General features: G+C 35.7%; 2 protein-coding genes across 6 annotated transcripts in view; one reads left to right on the forward strand and one right to left on the reverse strand.

Annotated features, from left to right (window-relative positions):
- Nucleotides 1–17,145, forward strand: part of LOC117171801 (protein CLEC16A homolog) — a 66,689-nt gene extending 49,544 nt beyond the window's left edge. For 3 of the 5 annotated variants that reach the window (XM_033359414.1, XM_033359413.1, XM_033359416.1), the window contains 4 exons: nt 15,783–15,921; nt 16,073–16,376; nt 16,443–16,573; nt 16,680–17,080. In XM_033359414.1, the coding sequence (XP_033215305.1) occupies nt 15,783–15,921; nt 16,073–16,376; nt 16,443–16,573; nt 16,680–17,080 (975 nt within the window). Of the gene's footprint in view, nt 1–15,782; nt 15,922–16,072; nt 16,377–16,442; nt 16,581–16,679 lie in introns of all 5 variants that reach the window. The other 2 variants (XM_033359417.1, XM_033359412.1) reach the window with 2 other exon arrangements.
- Nucleotides 15,988–21,539, reverse strand: part of LOC117171802 (hepatocyte growth factor-regulated tyrosine kinase substrate) — a 191,032-nt gene continuing 185,480 nt past the window's right edge. The window contains exon 12 of the transcript XR_004466922.1: nt 15,988–16,363. The gene's annotated coding sequence lies outside the window, so the exon portion shown is untranslated. The remainder of the gene's footprint in view (nt 16,364–21,539) is intronic.

A 21,539-nucleotide genomic window follows, 5' to 3' on the forward strand; every position in this document is an offset into this window, starting at 1 on the left:
ATATCTAGTCGGGAGTGGTGCTGACTGAAAACAGATGATTTGGAGCGATTCGCGCGCCATCTGTTGGTCATTCTAAGGACTTATTGAACTACCCTCGTAATCTAAGCGACTTCCGTTTCTTTCTTTCTCTCTCATTCGCTCCTCTAGAACCCTCCAACTCCTTCATCCATTCTTCTCCTAATCCATCTTCCCCTAGAATCTTAACTACATTTTCTTGCCAGCTTCCTTTATCTTCCATTCCTCTCCTACATCTTACCCATACACGCTCTCATGTTTCCTCCTCCCATTCACATATTCGACACTTTCTGTTATCTTCTTTTTCCCAGTACATCCCCTCCCTTACCTCGTTTCCCAATCTCCCTTTTTTCCAATTCTTCATAGTTTACTCCAGTCCCGTCTTCTATTTCTCTATCATTAAAGAACTCCCTCCTTTCTTCGTCCCATCTCGTTAATTCGATCGCCCTCCCTCTCCTCTCTTCTACCTCCATCAAACACTTTCTCGCCAACTTCCCTCCCTTTCCCTCCCTCAGATTCGTCTCAAATTTCCATGCCCTCTTTCCCGCTCTAATATTTAACTTATCCCTTTGCTTTTCTTCTCTCACCATATATCCTGCCGTCCTCCAGTCTGCCCCTAGTGTCCACCTTATATACCTTTCTTGTAAATTTTCAATATCTTTCCTTTCTTTCCATCCACATATCTCTGCTCCATAACCTAAAACCGGCTATACCAGCGTATCAAATAACCACATTCTCCTTCTCTAATTTTTCTTAACCTTCTTTTTCCCATTCCCCATATCTGTTTCTTTACCCCTGCTGCTTTTCTTATCCTTTCTTTTATATGAGCTGTATGATCTCCATTCGTTTGCAAGATATATCCCAAATATTTATACCCTCTGACTTCTTTTAACTTTATTCCTTTCCATCTCCCTGTCCATTCTTTCTTCCTTCCCCCTCCTTTTCTAAACCTGATTATCTTTGTCTTTTCTCCATTTACATTCAGCTTTTTCCCATCTAAGTATTTCTCTAATCCTGTAATTAATCCCGCCATCCCTTCTTCATCCTCTGCCATCAACACTATGTGGTCTGCGTATGCCAGTGTATATATCTTTTCCTTCCGTATCCTAACTCCTCCCTAACCCTTTCTCCTCATTTCCACGAACATTGCTATCATTGCCCCTTTTTCCCTTTTAATTCTTTTATTTACTAGATAGTTGAGAACATATATGTTGTCCATTACCCCTATTCCTTTTCTAAACCCTGTCTGATTCGGTGACTCGATCTTTTATTCTTCAACTTCTATCTTCAATCTCTCCAACAAAATAGTTACATAAATTTATACAGTGTTGGCATCAACGTCACCCCTATATAATCTTTAACTTCTTCTCGCTTGCCTTTCTTTACTATTGGTTTCTCTACTCTCTCTCCATAATTGTGGCGACCCCTCTCCTCTCCATACTCTATTACACATTATGCATGCCCATTCCTCTAGTTCCTCCTCTCCATATTTCCATACTTACTTTAGTATCTCATCTATATCAGGTGCCTTTCCATCCTTCATTATTCCTAAAATCTCAGCTATTTCTTTGGAATTTCTTCCTCTCTTCTCCCCATTCCCTTCTTCCTCTGTCCACTGTTCTTGCATTGAAATGCGAGAAATGCAAGAGTTTATAAAAAAGCTTGATGAGAGCTATGCGTGGTACGTTGAAGAATGGGACTACGGTTTAATCTAAAAATCAAATGACTTGAAAATTAGAGGTAAGGTTGTCAATACAGTTTCAATGTAAAAACAGTGTCGGGATGCTTATAGTAAAAAGAGATATCAGAAATATTGTAATACATGTTGAAACTAGGGGGGACGAATTAATATTTGTAGAAGATTGGAATGCAAGAGTGGGAGAGGAACTAGGTCCGTGGATTGGGATAGAGAGAGTTCTGTGGGGAAGGGGGATTAAGAATATTAAATGGAAGAATTAAAGGTGATTAGAAAGGAGATTGGACCCACATTTGTGAAGGCGTAAGCTTGGTTTTGGACTGAATTATAGTGAACGAAACTGAAAATGAATTTCCTATCAACAAGATCAAAATTGAAGCACGAAAAGAGTCGGATCGCTTCCCAGTTGAATTTAGCTCAGAAATATATAAAATCAAAAATAAGAAACTAAACTCAAAATGTAGGCAAGTTCAAAATATACCAAAGAGATTAAGATGGCATAGTAAAAAGGCAGATAATTATGAAAAAAATACTGGGAATCAACAGAGGAAGGTTTAAAGTATTGTAAGTGGGAAGATAGATGGGAAAAGCTTAATGGATGTATATGGAACGTGGCAGAAAAACTAGGGTTAATAATGAAGATAGGAGGGAATGGGGAATGTAGGCTAAATAATAATACAAAGGATTGGTTTGACAAAGAATGTGAACATCAAAGGGCCAAGGTGGGGAATAAACTTAAAGACTCAATCAAAACTATAGGTTGGAACGAAAAGAAATCTTTAACAAAAGAAAACAAGACACATAAAGAAATATATAAGATTAGGCGAGATAAACTGTAGTAAGCCAGATTTGAACAAAGAAAGAGAAAGGGTTCATAAAGAAGGGGAAACAGCAGAAAAAGAGGCTATAGAGAAAGGGGAGGGTGCGCAATTGAACGTAGGAAAACAAGATATTTTAAATAGTGATATCTCATTTGAGGAAATGGCAAAAGCCATACAGAAAATAAAAATGGGAAAAGCAGCAGGGGAGGATGGAATTAAAGTGGAGTGCATAAAGGGATTACCAAAATTATGGATAGAAGAAAAAATAGAATATTAATGGATTTTGGACAACTGGTAGACCAGGAAGAGGTTGGGAGAAAGCCGGAATAGTTTCTTTCCTTAAGAGGAGAGGTGAAAAATAAACAGGAAATTACAGAGGTGTCTCCTTGCTGTACACACGATATAAAATATTAACGAGGAATTTAGATGAGCGAATAAGAGAATAGATGGAAAAAAGATACTGTACAAAGAAAGATAGGCGGGATTCAGAAAATAAAGGTCGACAAGAGATAATATATTTTTATTGAATTCGCTTATTAATAATAAACTAAAGAAGGAAGTGGATAAATTATGTGGCTTTTGTCGGTCTGAAAAAAGCATTCGATACAGTAGATAGGAATTTGTTATTTGTAAAACTCAAAAGATTAGAGATACAAGGAAGGATTTTTGATATGCTGAAAGCAATATATAGAAAAACAAGGAATGAAGTAATAATAGAAGTAGGGGCTACAAATCCTTTCGTAACTAAAGGAGGAGTAAGGCAGTGATGCCCTTTTAGTATTACATTATCTAATATACGTGGTGTGTTAAAAAAGTAAGGTGACTTTTCAATTTTCGCGGGCTACGTACATTCAAGTGTAAATTTTTTTGTTTTGTTGTGTTGGTACACTCGTCACGATCATATGTTCACAGTTTTGACTATATAGCTCGTGTTGTTTTTCTGGCAGAGGCATAAAAAGGTTAGAAGGGTTTGGTGTGCTTTTTCGATTTTCTTCTTTCGAAAAAAATGGAGCAAAGAGTTTGCATTAAATTTTTCGTGAATTTTGTGTGAGTCAACAATGATCCTGATTTTCTCAAAAGGGTTATAACTGGGGATGAATCGTGGGTATATGGTTATGACGTCGAAACTAAAGCCCAAACGTCTCAGTGGAAGCATCCTGAGTCTCCAAGACCGAAAAAAGCACGTCAAGTTCGGTCAAATGTGAAGGTTTTGCTCACTGTCTTTTTTTATTACCGTGGCGTAGTGCAACAAGAATTCTTACCACAAGGTTTTACGGTCAATAAGGAGTATTACCTTCAAGTTATGCGCCGTTTGCGATAGGCGATACGCAAAAAATGTCTGGAACTTTGGAAAAAAAATTCATGGCATTTGCATCACGATAATGCACCTGCTCATTCATCGTTGCTTGTGAAAGATTTTCTGACCAAAAACAGCACCACAGTCATGCCTCAGCCTCCATATTCACCGGATTTGGCCCCCAGTGACTTTTCTTTTCCCAAAACTGAAGGGACCCATGAAAGGACATCGATTTTCAACGATTGAGGAGATAAAAACTGCATCGCTGAAAGAACTCAATGCTATACCACAAAATGATTATCAGAAGTGCTTCGATGATTGGAAAAAGCATTGGCACAAGTGTATTATATCTGAGGGGGAATACTTTGAAGGGGACATGATAAATATTGAGGAATAAATGAATATATTTTAGAAAACAATAAAGTCAACTTATTTTTTGAACACACCTTGTATTAATCGATTACATTGAGGATGGATGGGAAAGAAAGAATGAAGGGGGGACAGTAATAGGGAAGAAGAACGTATTTTACTGAAATTTGCGGACGGCTTAGCTTTGGTTGCAGACTGCCCAGAGGAACTAGCTGAAATATTAAAAACACTTGTAAGATATGTAAGGGAGAATTGGCTAGAAATTAATGTTTCAATATAAAAATTGTAGCATTCAGAAAGGGTGGGCGAAAAAAGGAGGAAGAGAGAATATATGGAGAGCTAATAGATGTAGTTGATAAATATAAATATCTAGGAGACTAATTTTCAACAGGGGGAATTAACAGAAAATATGTTAAGGTAATGACAGGCAAGTTGTAAAAAGCGGCAAATGCGACTTGGGAAGTGATCAAGAGAGAAAGGGTAGGAGAGTTAGGAAGACAGCTGTATATAATGGAAATGTTAGCTAAATCAGGGGGATCGTATGGAGTTGAGTTATGGGGATGGGAAAGGTGGTTGGAAATGGAAATGGCACAAGGAAAATTTGTAAAGATGGCCATGGGACTAGATAGGAATACTCCAGATTATTTTTTGAAAACGGAAGCGGGAAGGAATAGTATTGAAGTTGAGTCAAGGAATAGGGTTAATAAATATCTTTTAGACATAATAGACATAGAAGACGAAAAGTTACTGAAAATTTTTTTAAAGAAAGAGTTAAAAGGTCTGCAAACTGGGAATCCTTCTAGGTGGGTTATGAAAGTAAGAAAAGCTTTAATGAAAGTAGGAGAGGTGAAACGCTAGATTGGATGTATGAAGGGATCAGAAGAGAGGAAATAGGAAAACATTTGGAAAGGGGAATAATAGCCAGGAGTGATTAAGAAATTCAGCTGAACTGGAGCAGGGTAGAGAAATCTAAGTATTGCGAATTTTATGGAACTGTAACGAATAATTTAGGAAGAGAAAAGTATTGGGATGACAAGAAAATAGAATATAGAGACAGTGAACTGTGGGCTAGGTTAGGGTACGGAAATGTGGGGAGGGCGGGAAATAATGGTTTAAAAGATATAAGCTACAGATTATGTGGAGAAGAAGAGGAGAACTTAGAGAATATAAATAATTTACAGGGTAGCCCGCGTAGAAATATTTGGTCTGTACTTTTTCATGGGTAAAGACTAATTCAAGATAATTTCAAGGTATGATGTATGTCTAGCTTGTGAGATGGAACCAGACTGTTTATGACGTCTTAAGACTAACATTTTCGACTTAAAGGCAAAAATGTGTGTCTTCAGACCAAATTGCTTGACTTGGAAAGAACCTGAGAGATTTATAACAAAAAGAAAGCTAAAAGGCTTCGAAGGCCTCCGAGGGTAATCACTAATCCGCTTTAAATTTTATGGATTGTTTATATAATTTATCTTCATGATATTTATTTTTGATGAATTGATACTTTTCTTTTTCTACAATAATTATGTTCTTTGGATGACAGATCCTAACAGCTCCCCAGATGCTTCTAGAAAATCAACAGTTTCAATCTTTTTATGTAAAATTGTATATGTTTTTAATTGTTGCGATCGCAAGGATGCGGGTTCATAATTTGATAATTAGTTAGTAAAAAAATGTTACTAACATATTTCCTGGAAATGGCAGGTCCTGCCAGTAGTAATATATCCAATACATAAATTATAATTATAACAGGCCGACAAAATTCGACGAAATTCCACACCTGTAGACCGGACCTGGTGTACCCGAAGGAATTTGATGCGCTGAATCCGAATCTGAACTCAGAATTTCTCCATCGCCCTAGGTTTCTGAGATATCCTAACCTAAAAGTGCAAAAAAGACGGTTCTTTGCTATGTTTAAGGTTGAACAATAAACTCTCACTTGATTTTCTACGTGTAAAGTCTATTTTGTTGCATTATAAACAGCAAGCTATCAAATATCGCATAACATAAATATAAAACATGGATCGAACTCACATTTAATGTGTGCTGAATCTGAAAAATCTTAACGATAGCTTTGGCAGAAAATAACCTCAAATACTTATGCAAAACCATATGTGGCAATATATTTGTACCATTGCGATAATCAGACCTAATATGCTAGGCTGACAATATAATATCCATTCCAGGTAAATCCCAAATGCTACAGAAAAGTTGAATCAAGAACAAAATAACCTGCAAGCCCTAAACCCCGGGAAGGTTAACCCGAGATCGCAATAAACTGCAAGCCTTGAACTCCAAGAAGGTTAACTTAAGAATACAACGCAACAGCACTCCTAGTGGCTATTCTTCTCCGAAAGTCCTCTTCAGAATAGTTGGCGAGGAATGTTTCAGGTGTTTGTCTCCAGCGGCTATTCTCTCCCCGACAGTCCTCTTCAGAATAGCTGGCGAGGAATATTTCAGGTGTTTGTCGCCAGCGGCTATTCTCTCTCCGATATTATTTGTCAGGATATTTGGCAAGGAATATTTCGGGTTTTTGTCTCCAGCGGCTATTCGCTCTACGACAGTTCTCTTCAGAATAATTGGCGAGGAATATTTTGAGGTGTTTATCTCCAGCGGCTATTCTCTCTTCGACAGAACGTTTTAGGATAGTTGGCGAGGAATATTTCCAGGTACTTGTCTCCAGCGGCTATTTTCTCTCCGACAGTCCGTTTTAGGATAGTTGGCGAGGAATATTGCGGGTGTTTGTCTCCAGCGGCTATTCTCTCTCCGACAGTCCTCTTCAGAATATTTGGCGAGGAATATTTCCAGGAGTTTGTCTCCAGCGGCTAGGATTTCTCCGACAGTCCTCTTCAGAATAGTTGGCGAGGAATATTTCCAGGTGTTGTGTCCAGCGGCTATTCTTTCTCCGACAGTCCGTTCCAGGATAGTTGGGGAGGAATATTGCAGGTGTTTGTGTCCAGCGGCTATTCTCTCTCCGACAGTCCTTTTCATGATATTTGGCGAGGAATATTTCAGGTGTTTTTCTCAAGCGGCTATTCTCTCTCCGACGCTCCTTTTTAGAGTAGTTGGCGAGGAATATTTCCAGGTGTTTGTCTCCAGCGGCTATTCTCTTTCCGACAGTCCTCTTCAGAATAGTTGGCGAAGAATATTTTTCGGTGTTTGTTTCCAGTAGCTATTCTCTCTCCGACGCTCCATTTTAGAATAGTTGGCGAGGAATATTTCCAGGTGTTTGTCTCCAGCGGCTATTTTCTCTCCGACAGTCCTCTTCAGAATAGTTGGCCAGGAATATTTCAGGTTTTATGTCTCTAGCGGCTATTCTCTCTCCGACATTCCTTTTCAGGATAGTTGGCGAGGAATATTTCAGGTGTTTCTCTCAAGCGGCTATTCTCTCTTCGACGGTCCTCTTTAGAATAGTTGGCGAGGAATATTTTTCGATGTTTGTCTCCAGCGGCTATTCTCTCTCCGACAGTTCGTTTCAGGATAGTTGGCGAGGAATATTTCAGGTGTTTGTCTCCAGCGGCTGTTCTTTCTCCGACAGTCTTCTTCAGAATAGTTGGCCAGGAATATTCCAGGTGTTTGTCTCTAGCGGCTATTCTCTTTCTGACATTCCTTTTCAGGACAGTTGGCGAGGAATATTTCAGGTGTTTCTCTCAAGCGGCTATTCTCTCTTCGACGCTCCTCTTTAGAATAGTTGGCGAGGAATATTTCCAGGTGTTTGTCTCCAGCGGCTATTCTCTCTCCGACAGTCCTTTTCAGGATAATTTATTCTGAAATAGTATTTCAGTCATTGATATCTTTTTCTGCATACGTGTACTCTCTTATATCTTTTGACAATATCTTCTCGTACTCACTGTGTCGAAAAACTTGATAAATTTTGTTATCTCTGTGGAAAATACGAGATTGGAAAAGATCGAAGACCGATCACTGACACTATCAAGAAAAAAAATCTCAGAATGTTACAATAATGTTATGAACAACTGCGATAAGTATTGGGTTCCAACATCTATTTGTAATTTTTGTCGCTGGAATCTGAATCACTGGGAAAATATTAAAATAGATGTTATTGAGCGAGTCATGTGGCGTGAGCCCAAAAGTCATGACACAGACTGTTATTTTTGTGCTTGTAATATATCAGGCTACAATAAAAAAATGTCAACCGCATTGTTTATCCAGATGTGTCTAGTGTCACGATATCAAAGAGAGGTCTCATTGAAAGATCTCACAATCCTGTTATTCCATCGAGCTATCATCTTATGGATGTTGAGGCTGTTATACATACATTGTGCTGAGAGCGAAAAGTCCGATGATGATAATGATGATGAATATGAGGATAAATCTCATAATGTAAATCCTCAACTTTACAATCAAAATGATTTAGATGATCTCGTACGCGATTTGAGTCATCCTAAATACCAAGCTGAACTATGGGCTTCAAGACTCCACGAAAAAATTTGTTACTACCTGAAACTAAAATCACTAGCTACAGAAATAGAGAAAGGGAATTTTTGCCATTCTTTTCTATGGAAAATTCCGTTGTGTTTTGTAATGACGTGAAATTTCTAATTACTTTGTATGGAATAGGAGAGTACAAACCAGAGAACTGGCGGCTGTTTATCGATTCTTCCACTGAAAGTCTTGAAGCGGTGTTATTGCACAACGGAAACGAATATGCTGCAGTTCCGCTAGGTCATTCTATAGTTTTGAAAGAACCATACGATAATTGTAAGTAACTATTGCAGAAATTGGTCTACAAATCTCACCATTGATACGTTTATGGTAATTGAAAGATGATCAATATTTTGATTGTCTTACAGTCAGGAAATACAAAGAATCCATGTTTTCTCTGTTTGTGGGATAGTAGAGCCCGCGATCAACATTGGACGAAAAAAGATTGGGCTATGAGATTAGAGTAGAAAATTGGTTCGCATAATGTTTTAAATGAAAGCCTTGTTGAAAGAGAAAAGATTTTGCTACCACCGCTCCATATCAAATTGAGATTGATGAAATAATTTGTTAAAGCACAAGACGTGAATGGTGAATGTTTCAAACATATTCGAAACACGTTTCGAAATTTAACTGACGCTAAAGTTAAGGAAGGAATCTTCGTTGGACCTGACATACGGAAGCTAATGAAAGATAAAAATTTTTTGAATACTATGAAACCTGATGAAAAAAATGCTTGATTGAGTTTCCAAAGCGTCTGTGAAAACTTCTTGGGGAATAATCGTGATAAAAATTCCAAAACTATAGTATCTACTATGTTAGCAAACTTCAAAAAATTAGGACGTCTAATGAGCTTAAAAATACATTGTTTATTTTCTCATTGGGACTTCTTTTCCGAAAACTTCGGAAAATAAGCTTTGTGGAAATTACGTATAGCGTTTTAAATTCGAATGGAAGTGTCTATTTGGAAAGTGTAGAAACTATTATAACAAAGAATGCAGTCAGTATTTTCGTAAAAGTTTCCTATTAAATATAAATAAATATGATATAAATGTACGATTTTGAATAACGCATGCTGTTAAAAGTTGTATTAGGTACTTAAGTTGTAACGTCACCTGGCATCGATGTCTGCAGACCGACGGCCAAACAATAATACCAATTGTTTGGTGTAAAACTTTATTTTTTCAATGAATTAGAAAAAGTTATTTTTCACTATCAATGTATTTAAACATTGGTTTCAATTTTCAAAAGTTGTTTAATTAAATAATAAAATATTTGCATAACACAAAAACTGTGCTCTCAATTTTTAAAAATCGAAGTTCCTCGCGTACTTAATTTAATTTTACTATCAAACCGTTGCCGCTTGTTGTTTGAAGATTGATGGCTATTTACAGTTAGTTGTTAACCATATAGTACGTGCAGTGTTTAGTGCAAAAGGAGTAAGAAAGTTTTATCAGTTTACATATTTAAATGTAACTACACGGGAGCCTGGATTGTCGTAAACAGAATTTGTGCGTTCCAAGAACTGATGTCGCTCGACGGTTTCGGAAGAGAGGAGCTGCGGAGTCGAGAAGGAAGGCCCACTGCCAAGTCAAGTCTAATAAACAACAAGAAGTCCGCACTCAGTACGTTAGTTGTATCAGGTTGCGTCATACCTCCTAATCCAACAGAAATCGTTATTGCGGCTCTGATACGAGATCTTTCCTTTTCTGGAGAGTGTAATACAAGATATGAAAGGACGATTCTCTGACAATTTAAAAGAGTAGCAGCTATCTTTAACAGAGGCTGTAACAAAGGCATTATCTTCTACAACTTTCAGGTTAATGAGGGATATGGAAGGCAGTGCTTAGGCTCCACACAGCAGTTCAGTTTGTCCGCTTATGAAATGTATATTAACATGTCATATGTATCAATGATCAAGTTTCTACGGAAGTTAAGCCAAATTAAACTGCCCTATTTCGGACGAAGTGAATCCGAAAAAAGTGAAAATACGAACAACAGTTGGTTTCTACGGATAATAATTCGGTAAAAGCCTATAGTACCCAATCTGGCGGTAAACCTCAGAAAAAGAAGCGATTTTTGCCAGCGAGTGATCACTGCAAGGAATCACTGTAATCACTGTAAGGAAAAACAGCAACGAATTAAATCTAGAACTGACGAAAACGAGCTGAAAAAAATTGAATCAATTGAAAACAGGGCAAGGGATGATTAAAGTTTACACAGCCCCACTCAACAAAAATTCCGCAACTCGAGCTAAACCACTATACCCATACGTGTTTTAGATCGCTGAATCCCAATCCGTGGTCAGTTTGACCCCATCAGGTCAAGATCAAGGTCAAAATGAGTAAACCCATTTTATCAGAGAAAACCAATGGATCGGACGAAACCAATGGATCAGAGAAAACCAATAGATCGGAGAAAACCTCTACTCTCAAACGTTTGTGGGATCGCTGAACCCGAAAACGGGACGATAGTGGCCCCAGTAGGCCAGGATCAAGGTCAAGTGAAGGTCAACATGAGAGAAAACCATTAAATCGGCATGAATCACTATTTTAAGACGTTCTTAAAGTCGCTAAATATGAATACGGGGTTCTTTCAACGCCATAATTTCGATTTCATGGGTTTCTCAATTTTGAACTTTACTTGACCTTGATGCAGGCCTGATGGGTTTAAACTGACCCTGGGTTCGGATTCATCGATCCCAAAAACGTCTAAGAGTAGAGGTTTTCTCCGGTCCAATAGTTTTCATTTTGAACTTCGATTGACCTTGATCCTTATCTGATGGAGTGAAACTCACCTCGGATTCAGATTCAGCGACCTCAAAAACGTATAAGTATGGTCGTTTAGCTCGGGTTGAAGAAAGAATTGAGTGGGTCTGTGTTATCTCCGAATTCCTAATAAAGAAACCCGTAGACGAAAAAATGAGATAATAGTGTTAGCTTATGCGACAAATGCGTTATCAGCGGATGATGAGACACCTAGCTCTACGCCACACCGTGAGAACAGACGAAGCGGTGACTTGTCCGGCTAAGAACATCTGAGACATCTCTCCAACCAGGGATGTAACATGCGCCGTCGAAACCCAGTAACAACGATGAGGTGCGGTTTCACGATTTTACAAAGAGCGTAGAACGAGTAAGTCTGTGATGTAGTAATCCGAACTTATTACTCGACTATACATTCACAGAAAAAAACTGCTGACAACGTTAAAAGATCGATTTGACATATCCTTATCTATAATTATGAGGATTTATTCAATGCACTGAATTAGCTGTTGAAAATATTTTATTAACCTCAGAGATGAAATATCTAGCCAAGTTCGGCCCATAAAGCCTAGAAAAATAAATGAAGTCTTACAAGAAGCCCGAGAAGCTGATGTTTGATTAAAATAAGAGAAATACCGTCTGTATAAAATAACTTAACTCTTCCAAAATCATATTATCAACCAAAACAACAGTTTAGACCAGATCATGTTACTAATAAAAACGTCCTTTTAAATAACAGAACGAAAATTATATGTCATAAATATGGTATCCTGGGCCAAGTAGGAAATCAATGCTATACGGAAATGCTAAATTTTCAGCAGAGAATGAACACAGAAAGGCCACCTAAAGCACATTGCATCATTCAGGAATACGAGAAATTTTAAAACAATCAAGAATTCCCGATGGAGAAATGCAAGAGATAAAAATAAACTTAAAATAAGTAGAGTGCCTAGCCGGAGAGCAAAACGGACCAGAGTACAGATATTGGTAGACTCCGGCCAATGTATCAATCTCATCAAGGAAGACCATAACCCGAATGAATGCGAAAATTTAGACCAAAGTCTCCTAGTCGCACAGGTCGAATAATTAGGGAAGAGGCATTTATTACATTTATTATTATTGTTTATGTGTTCCACATTGTTGGTTACAACTGCCCTTTACCCGAAAAAGGAATAATTGGACTGTCGTCTTAAAAAATGTATAATAAGTATTACGGAACAGATAAATGGTTACATTTAGATGGTAAAAAGCTGTTATTATACGATGACGGATATTTCATTAAAAGGAACGTTATGAGAATCTGATATATCTCGATAGAAGAAATAGATCAAGATCTGTGAATAGAAATCAAGAAAATATCCCGGATGGTCTATAAAGATGAACAAAAAAATCAGAACAAAGTATCTTATTTCAATTATAAAAATGAACCGTTAAAACTACCAATAAAAATATCTATTGACATTGTAACTAAAATTCAATCACGAGACGTAACTTAGTCTAAAAATGGGGAAGGAGTACCCTTCAACTCCGAGAGATTTGGAAAATTAAAAGAAAAGACATGCCTAGATTACGTCGAATACCCCAGCCAAGGATCTACTTGGAAAAATATTACCAAATACAACACCGTTTTCACATTAGAAGGAGACTTCTTACCTAAGAGGGTAGAAATTTTTCTTAGCCTTTGACCGAAACTCATGCTTTTAACGAATACCTATGGTTAGAAAAACCGAAAAATATACAACGTTCTCGACAGTCCAAGGTGACTGAATTCAACGCAATGCCATTTGGAGGACGTTTCGATGACTCGTTGGCGAACAATTCTTCGTCTATATAGACGATATTCTCGTCTTTGAAGACACCATAGATGCCTATAATAAAAATCTTATCGACTTATCTCAAAAATTAAACAAATTAAGATTAAAGTTAGAATCAGAAAAGTATGAGTATTTCAGACCAGAATTCGAGAAAGACGGTGTGAAACACAATACTTTAGGTCTTGCAGAATATTACAGAATATACAGGTACATACGCCTTCATTTTAGCATGCCAAGACTGTGTCATTTCCACTTTAGTATACCGTGACCGCGTTTTCGTCAAGAATTTCACAGCGATAGGTGCAGAGCGTGTCATGCACACACGTAGCACATGGAACATATATCATTCAGGTGCCCTTATCACGCGGAAACCACATATCTCTACAGACATAATGCGGCATAATACAGACATAATCCTCTGCGGGAGATAGTGAATGTCCAGAACAGTGCTACGCTATCTGATACTATTTATTTCAAGTAACAGTCATGCAGTTCTATTGAGAGCCTGTGTCATTTTCATGTATGGCAGTTGCTCCCAGTGGGACCCAGCAGTGGTTGTTTGTTCTGTTTTTTTTTAACAAACAAGTACCGTGGGGGAAAGTTGAAAAGAAGTTTAAAGAGAGAGCTTAAGACTACGTAAAACCGTTCAGGGGTAATCCTGAGAAACCTAAAAGATATACTGGGGACATTCATTGTCAGCGGCTTTGGCTTTCGTTTGGTTCACCATGTTCGAAATTTTGGTCTCGCGCACGTGTTTACTGCGATGTGTCCGAAGTCATCGACGGGCATTTTGAAGACAATAAAAATGAATAGGAAAAGAACATAAAGATTCTAACACTGGCTCACAACATTATGAAGCATGAAGGTGCAGGTGGCACTCCGTTGTAACTCACGTTTGGCAAAGAGGCGAAAATACGAAAATTATTTGAGAAAAGCTCGACTTACAAATGGTCTTACCTGAACCTACATACATACCAGGACATATGGTTAAACTCATAAATCACAACAACAAAAAAACAATCTCTCCCGTAGCTAGGTAAGGCCAGCTGTAATAACGGAAAAGTTAGAGAAGAATATTTAAGCAATACTGCCAAAATGGCAAAAGAAGAAGTATTCATACTAATTACTTAATGCCTTATTTCGAGCCATGGGGCATTAGCAATTGTAAAATAAAATTGAACTTTTTATTTTGACGCGTTATTTATCCATACTTTTGCCCGAAAATGCCATTAAGAACGATGAAGATGATACGTTTTTACAATCTGTATCTTTATATGCACCGAGGTAATCTAGTCTGCAATGAGGCACCGGCAATTTATGAAATGAAACGTATTGCAAAATTACAATCCTGGAACGGTGAATGTTCTCACGAAAAAATATCAGTTAAGAAAATTCCATCTACTGCGTGAAGAGGTCTTATAGCATGTGATAAGGATAATTATCCTGTCATTTTCTTTCTTCTAAAAGTACTAGCATGTCCGCATGTTAGTATAGCTACTGATTAGCAAACTTTTATAGCATTATGCCGATTAAAAACGTGATACCGTACGTCGATGAGCAACGATCATTTAACACGACTGTCTTTACTTCATGTTCATAAGAATAATTCTATCAATATTGACGATGTCATTGATAGTTTTTCCCGGATCCGCTCTTGATCTAATCAATCTCTGTTTGGGATTCGAACTTTTCTCTATGAGTATGACGGAAAACTCAGTCTTCACAACAAATAATCAATTTGTTGTACGTTCCGTTGATTTGCAAAATATAAATAAGAACAAATTATAATGTGCCAAGAATACTCAAGAAATTGTTGATTTTTGTTAGAGCATCGCTAACTAATTTACGACAGATATCGCTTTGCTACCTACTGTTGTGCTTTATAATGTTATAATTTGTGTAGCACATCCAGAAAAAATACGCAATATTGTGAAATGATTAGTTATTTTATTGATATGATTGAATATACATATAATTTGCAATAGAGATACCTGAAGTCTAAGAATATACCAAAACCTAAAATTAAGTTATATTGGGGAAATTAATTGGATATCCTGAGGATAATCTTACATCGCCTCGGGACATTCCAGAGATATCGAGATTTCCGTCGGTCGAGATTTCCGGCTGTCATAGGATCTCCTGTAGATTCCTAGAGACGCGATTAAATATTTATCGCCTGTTCTATATTATATAAGTAATAGTCAGAACTAAAATACGAATTCTAACCTTCAGGGTACACCTTTTTATATACTAAATATATCATGCAGAAATTAATACAAATTTTAGTTGATGTGTATATAAAAATGAGTAAATTCAAGCTCATTTAAGCTTAGTGTGTTGAAACGTGTTTTTCACTGTATATGATGAAAATCTCAATTAAGATTTTGTTTCAATAAATGCAAATTAAACTTCATCTTGAAAAGCCTGTGCCTTTAAGCTGGTTTACATTTTAGTCGCATTAAAATTGAAGATGGTGTCTCGCACTTATGCGTTTTCCAATAAAGTCATTATTAAATTCTAATAAATATTAAGCGTTTGAAGACTGAAATTTGCATGTTACAGGTAGAAAGAGCGCGACGTTCTATAAGAGTATTCTTCTTAATAAGAGAACTTTCGTTAACTCTAAATATGGAGATTGAGACACAGTTACCATTGACAAATCCAATATCCTGCGTCCAGGTCAACAACGTGCTTGATCTAAGTAAATGAAATATTATTTCATATTAGAATAATACTTGTATCTTTTTAATAATGGAAAAATGGAATGAGTTACTGAGAATATATTTTGCAAATACTACAGGAAATGTTATAAATGTATATCAAAATATTTAATAAACACTCTTTAATTGTAGATAATAGTGATCTTATCGCATGTACGATAGTATGGAAAGATGGTCAGAAAGTTCGAAGATTTCTGGTTATTGATATCATTCAGTTAATCCTAGTTGAACCTGATACAAAAAAGTTAGGATGGGGCGTAGCAAAGTTTGTTGGTTTTTTACAAGATATCGAAGTGGCAGGTGACAAGGATGATTCTAGATGTCTCCATTTAACAATTCACAAGCCACTGAGCAGCAGCACTACTAATAGAATACCGCTTTTATCTGCTCAGTTCATATTTGATGATCACATACGATGTATGGCTGCAAAACAGAGGTAATGTTATATATTTTCATCAGAAACAGGCAGTAGAAAATGTTTTTATTGATAATTCAATTTCAGGTTAACAAAAGGAAGAATAAAAGCAAGACAAAAGAAAATGGGACAAATAGCAAGACTTTTAGACATTCCTACCAATACACCACATTGCATGACTCCTCCAAATTATGCTTCAATTGGCTTGAGATCAGAACGTAAGGCGTAAAGTGTCATTAAAAATATATGTTTTAAACCATATTTATGAGCATAGCTCGTAGTCATAATATAATATTTATATTAATTAGTGGAAATTTACTACAGGTGTGACAGGGCGAGGACATAGGCAAAAGGAACAATCGCGGCCAATGTTTACAGTAAACAAAGTCCCTGGATTTGCTGCTCAAATGCATCGAGATACTATCGGAAAAGGTATAGGCTACCCACCGCTAAATACGAAAAGATCTGACGGAAGCTTCAATGGAAATTCAGTTGAAAATGGCCTAAGATCTAGAGACAGTTCGCCGAAAATTCAAAGGCCTCGAAGCGAAGAGATTCCTCTAGAGGATATGTGTATTAGAAAGACGTCTTTAGCTTCCAATGGTTCCTCTATTAATTCTGAAGTTGCTTCAATATCACGAAAAAATTCTGAAGAAACATCATTTAGTTCTAAACAAAGTCATGAATATAAACCTCGGAAAAGAGGACAAGTCGAAACAGTGTAATAAAAGCAATACAAATTATTTTTACAAATTGAAATGAAAAACCTATAATAAAGTTTTAAATAAAAGTTTTATAAATAGAAAATTTTCTTCATCCGAAAAGAACAAATTCTATTTTATTTATCGAAATTTTTAAAAGACGAAAAATTTTAACACTTTTTAAAACTCTGTTGTAAGAAAAGCTCGTGGCCTCAAAGTGAAGTTGTAAAACTCTTAAAACCTAGCTTACGGACTTGAAAAAGCCCTCTCTTAAGAGGATTTATTAGATTGACAAAACGGGATTTCATTTTAAAGCCGCAATTTTGAATATTTTTCCTTGCTTTTTTGCATACGGCATATAAATTTTCTAGGCGAACAATTTTCAGTCAAAAGTAGTTTAAACAAGCCGTGCTTGCTACATGATGAAAATCAATTTTTAAATAATTTAATTTATACATTGATAAAAATGACCTTTCTATATAAAAAAACTATGAAAATGTAAGTTTTTATTTGAAAAAAGAATATTAAATATTTACTATCGAGTAATTGATAAGAATCTTACGATGAAATTGAATATATAAACATTTAAGTAATTAAAAAGCAAAATATAGAAAAAATGCAGGAGGCAAAAATCCAGCCCTTAGGCCTCTGCGTTTAAGGCGGACGCTCTACCACTGACATACTCGTCCACTTAAGGGAATTTATTAGACTGGCAAAACTGGATTGCATTTTAAAGTCGCAATTTTGAATATTTTGAGTAATATTAAATAACAATAGAGAAAAATTGCAGTGACACTCAGTGTGGATTCTCGCAGCATTCTTATCGACTCTTGTGAAACTCAAGAGGCAGGCACAATGCATCGCGTACAATGGCCCGTCGAATTGCTCGTAAATCATGACTATGTCATTGTTATGAGATGCAGATCAGTTACAAACACTCAAGTTATGAAAGCATGGATTGATTCAATTTTAATTAGCAGAATTAGTTTATTCATATAATTGGAAGAAAGTGAAAACAAGATTCATGAAAATCGGTTAATTTTTACAATAATAATAAAACTTTTAACGTGCACATGAAAGTATAGCCAGATACGTTGTAGCGTTTCGAATCATGCAGAACGACCTATCCTTTCATTGACATGAAATTCATGCCGGTTACAAAAACTAACAATTTAAAGGATGACTGGATTCAATTTTAATTACTAGAATTGTTTTTCTTCATAAAATCCGAAGAAAGAGAAAAAAAAATTCCTGAAAATCGGTTAATAATTGCAGTAAGAATGGAAGCGTTGAAGTCGATACAAAAGTGTAGCTTTGCCGACAACTTGACACCGAGCTCGACACCTACTCCCTCAATCTGAATAGTAAGTACTTAATTTAAACTGTTGATTAAAAAGTGTTATTAAATTCGAATAATAAGCTTTAGTAAATGAATGAGCAGTTTGCTAGTTAACAATGTGAGAAAAACTTACTAAAGCAATTACTAACTGACTTCTGTCGATAAAAATGATTATTTTCATCGTGTGCACTTGAATTTCAAATGATGAACATTGAAATAAGATTAAATGAAAAATGGGGTTAAAAATATGAGTGGTAAATATTCTATCTGTATTTAAACGGAAAAAATTATTAAAGTGTATGTTTTTGAGATATGTACATCATCCTTTATTCGCAGATTTCTACACCTTTATATCCAGTAAATATCAATTTTCGAGATTCCAAGCTGGAATCCAGGTTTCGACAAAATATTTAAATTGAAAAGAAATAGGATATTCTGGTAATCAATCCACTTAATTTTATTGGAGATAGATCTTCTTAATCTTTATACCGTTTCCACATTAATTGTTCTATGGATGACAAATGAATTGTAAATTGTAGCAAATTTGTATAAAGTGCACGAGATTCAAAATACTTGTGTCACCTTCAAAACGTTACGAAATACTTTGTCCTGTTAATTAAAAGTACATTTATTAACATTGATGAACCACATGTGTCACCTTCAAAACGTTAATAAATTCGAATAATAAGCTTTACTAAATGAATTAGCAGTTCGCTCGTTAACAATGTGAAAAAAGCTTACTAAAGCATTTACTTACTGATTTCAGTCGATACAAATTATCATTTTCATCTTGTGTACTTGAATTTCAAATGATGAGCATTGAAATAAGATTAAATGAAAAATGGGGTTAAAAAGATGAGTGATAAGTATTCTATCGATATATAAGCGGGAAAACCTATAAAAATGTATGTTTTTGAGGTATGTATAGCATCCTTCAATCGCAGTTTTCCACACCTTTATATTCGTTAAATGTCACTTTGCAAGTTTCCAAGTTCGAATCCAGGTTTCGATAAAATATTTAAATTGAAAAGAAACAGCATATTCTGATAATTTATCCACTTAGTTTTATGTCAGGTAGGTCTTCTTTATCTTTATACAGTTTGCAAATCAATTGTTCTATGGATGAAATGTTACTTTAAAAACTTCTGTCAAAATTATTCTATTTTTCGCAGCGCTATATCAGACTTCAGACACTTCACACACACCACACACACTTTCCACCCACATATACACCAAATGTGGTTCATCTATGTTAATTAATGAACTATTAACTAACAGGACAAAGTATTTCGTAACATTTTGAAGGTGACACAAGTATTTCGAATCTCGTACACTTCATACAAATTTGCTACAATTTACAATTTTAGACTTCAAAAATAGAATAATTTTGCTGAAGTTTTTGAAGTATCATTTGTCATCCATAGAACAATTTATGTGGAAACGGTATAAAGATTAAGACCTCCAATAAAATTAAGTGGATTAATTACCAGAATATCCTATTTCTTTTCAATTTAAATATTTTATCGAAACTTGGATTCCAACTTGTAGTCTCGAAAATTTATATTTACCGAATATAAAGGTGTGGAAATCTGCGATTCAAGCATGATTTACATCTCTCAAAAACATAGACTTTAATAATTTTTTCCGTTTAAATACAGATAGAATATTTACCACTCATATTTTTAACCCCATTTTTCATTTAATCTTATTTCAATGTTCATCATCTGAAATTCAAGTGCACAAGATGAAAATGATCGTTTTTATCGACAGAACTCAGTAATTGCTTTAGTAAGTTTTGCTCACATTGTTAACTAGCAAACTGCTAATTCATTTGGTAAAACTTATTATTCGAATTTAATAACACTTTTTAATCAGCAGTTCAGATTAAGTTCTTACTATTCAGATTGAGGAAGTAGGTGTCAAACTCGGTGTCAAGTTGTCGGCAAAGCTACACTTTTGTATGGACCTCAACTCTTCCATTTTGACTGCCATTACCAACCGATTTTCAGGAATATTTTGTTCTCTTTCTTCTAATTATATGAAGAAAACTAATTCGGGTAAGTAAAATTAAATCCAGTCATCCTTTCAAATGTTAGTTTTCGTATCCGGCATGAATCTGATGTCAATGAAAAAATAGTTCGTTTCCAATGATTCGCAACGCTACGACGTATCTGGCTATACTTTCGTGTGCACTTTAAAATTTCTGTTATTACTGCAAATATTAACCGATTTTCATGAATCTTGTTTTCAATTTCTTCTAATTATATGAATAAAATAATTATATAAAATTGAATCAATCCATGCTTTCATCCTTTGAGTTTTTGTAACTCATCTGCATCTCATAACAATGAAATGGTCATGATTTACGAGCAATTTGACGGGCCATTCTACGCGCCCCAGGTTGCCTGCCTCTTGAGTTTCACATGGGTCGATGAGAATGCTGCCAGAATCCACACTGAGTGTCACTGCAATTTTTCTCTATTGTTATTTAATATTACTCAAAATATTCAAAATTGCGACTTTAAAATGTAATCCAGTTTTGCCAGTCTAATAAATTCCCTTAAGTGGCCGAGTATGTCAGTGGCAGAGCGTCCGCCTTAAACGCAGAGGCCTAGGGGCTGGATTCTCGCCTACCCCAGTTTCTTTCTGAATGTGTTGGGTATGCCTGCCGAATATTTCAAGTCATAAATGAAAAAGAATTGTCTTGCCCCTTTTTAAGAAATCATAATTTTTTTTTCTGGGGTTATTAAGTATATTTTCGTTAATATCATTGCAAATTGAATGTCAATTGATACAAACCCTTAAGTTCGGCATCCAAAATAAGCCTCTAATAGTTAAACATCAAGTAACATTTAAAAGACTTTAAAATCTTGTAAAATAGGTGAAAAAATAAGTTTTTTTTTTATAATTTCTCCATTTCACTGCATTGCAGATAATTCTTCCGGAAGAGATTTTTTAATAAAAAATTGGCCTGAAGACATCTAACTTTAATTTCTGTGAAATATCTCATGTCTTGTACATTTTAGATCAAAGTTGCACTTATATTTAGTTAAAGCAGACTATATTTGCTGGAGATCTGAAAAATATAAAGTACTCTAGCTCTGATAGGTATCAAGTTATTGTTTATTGAGTTTTATTGTATAT

This window comes from Belonocnema kinseyi, chromosome 4, assembly GCF_010883055.1.
Source record: "Belonocnema kinseyi isolate 2016_QV_RU_SX_M_011 chromosome 4, B_treatae_v1, whole genome shotgun sequence".
Lineage (NCBI taxonomy): Eukaryota > Metazoa > Arthropoda > Insecta > Hymenoptera > Cynipidae > Belonocnema > Belonocnema kinseyi.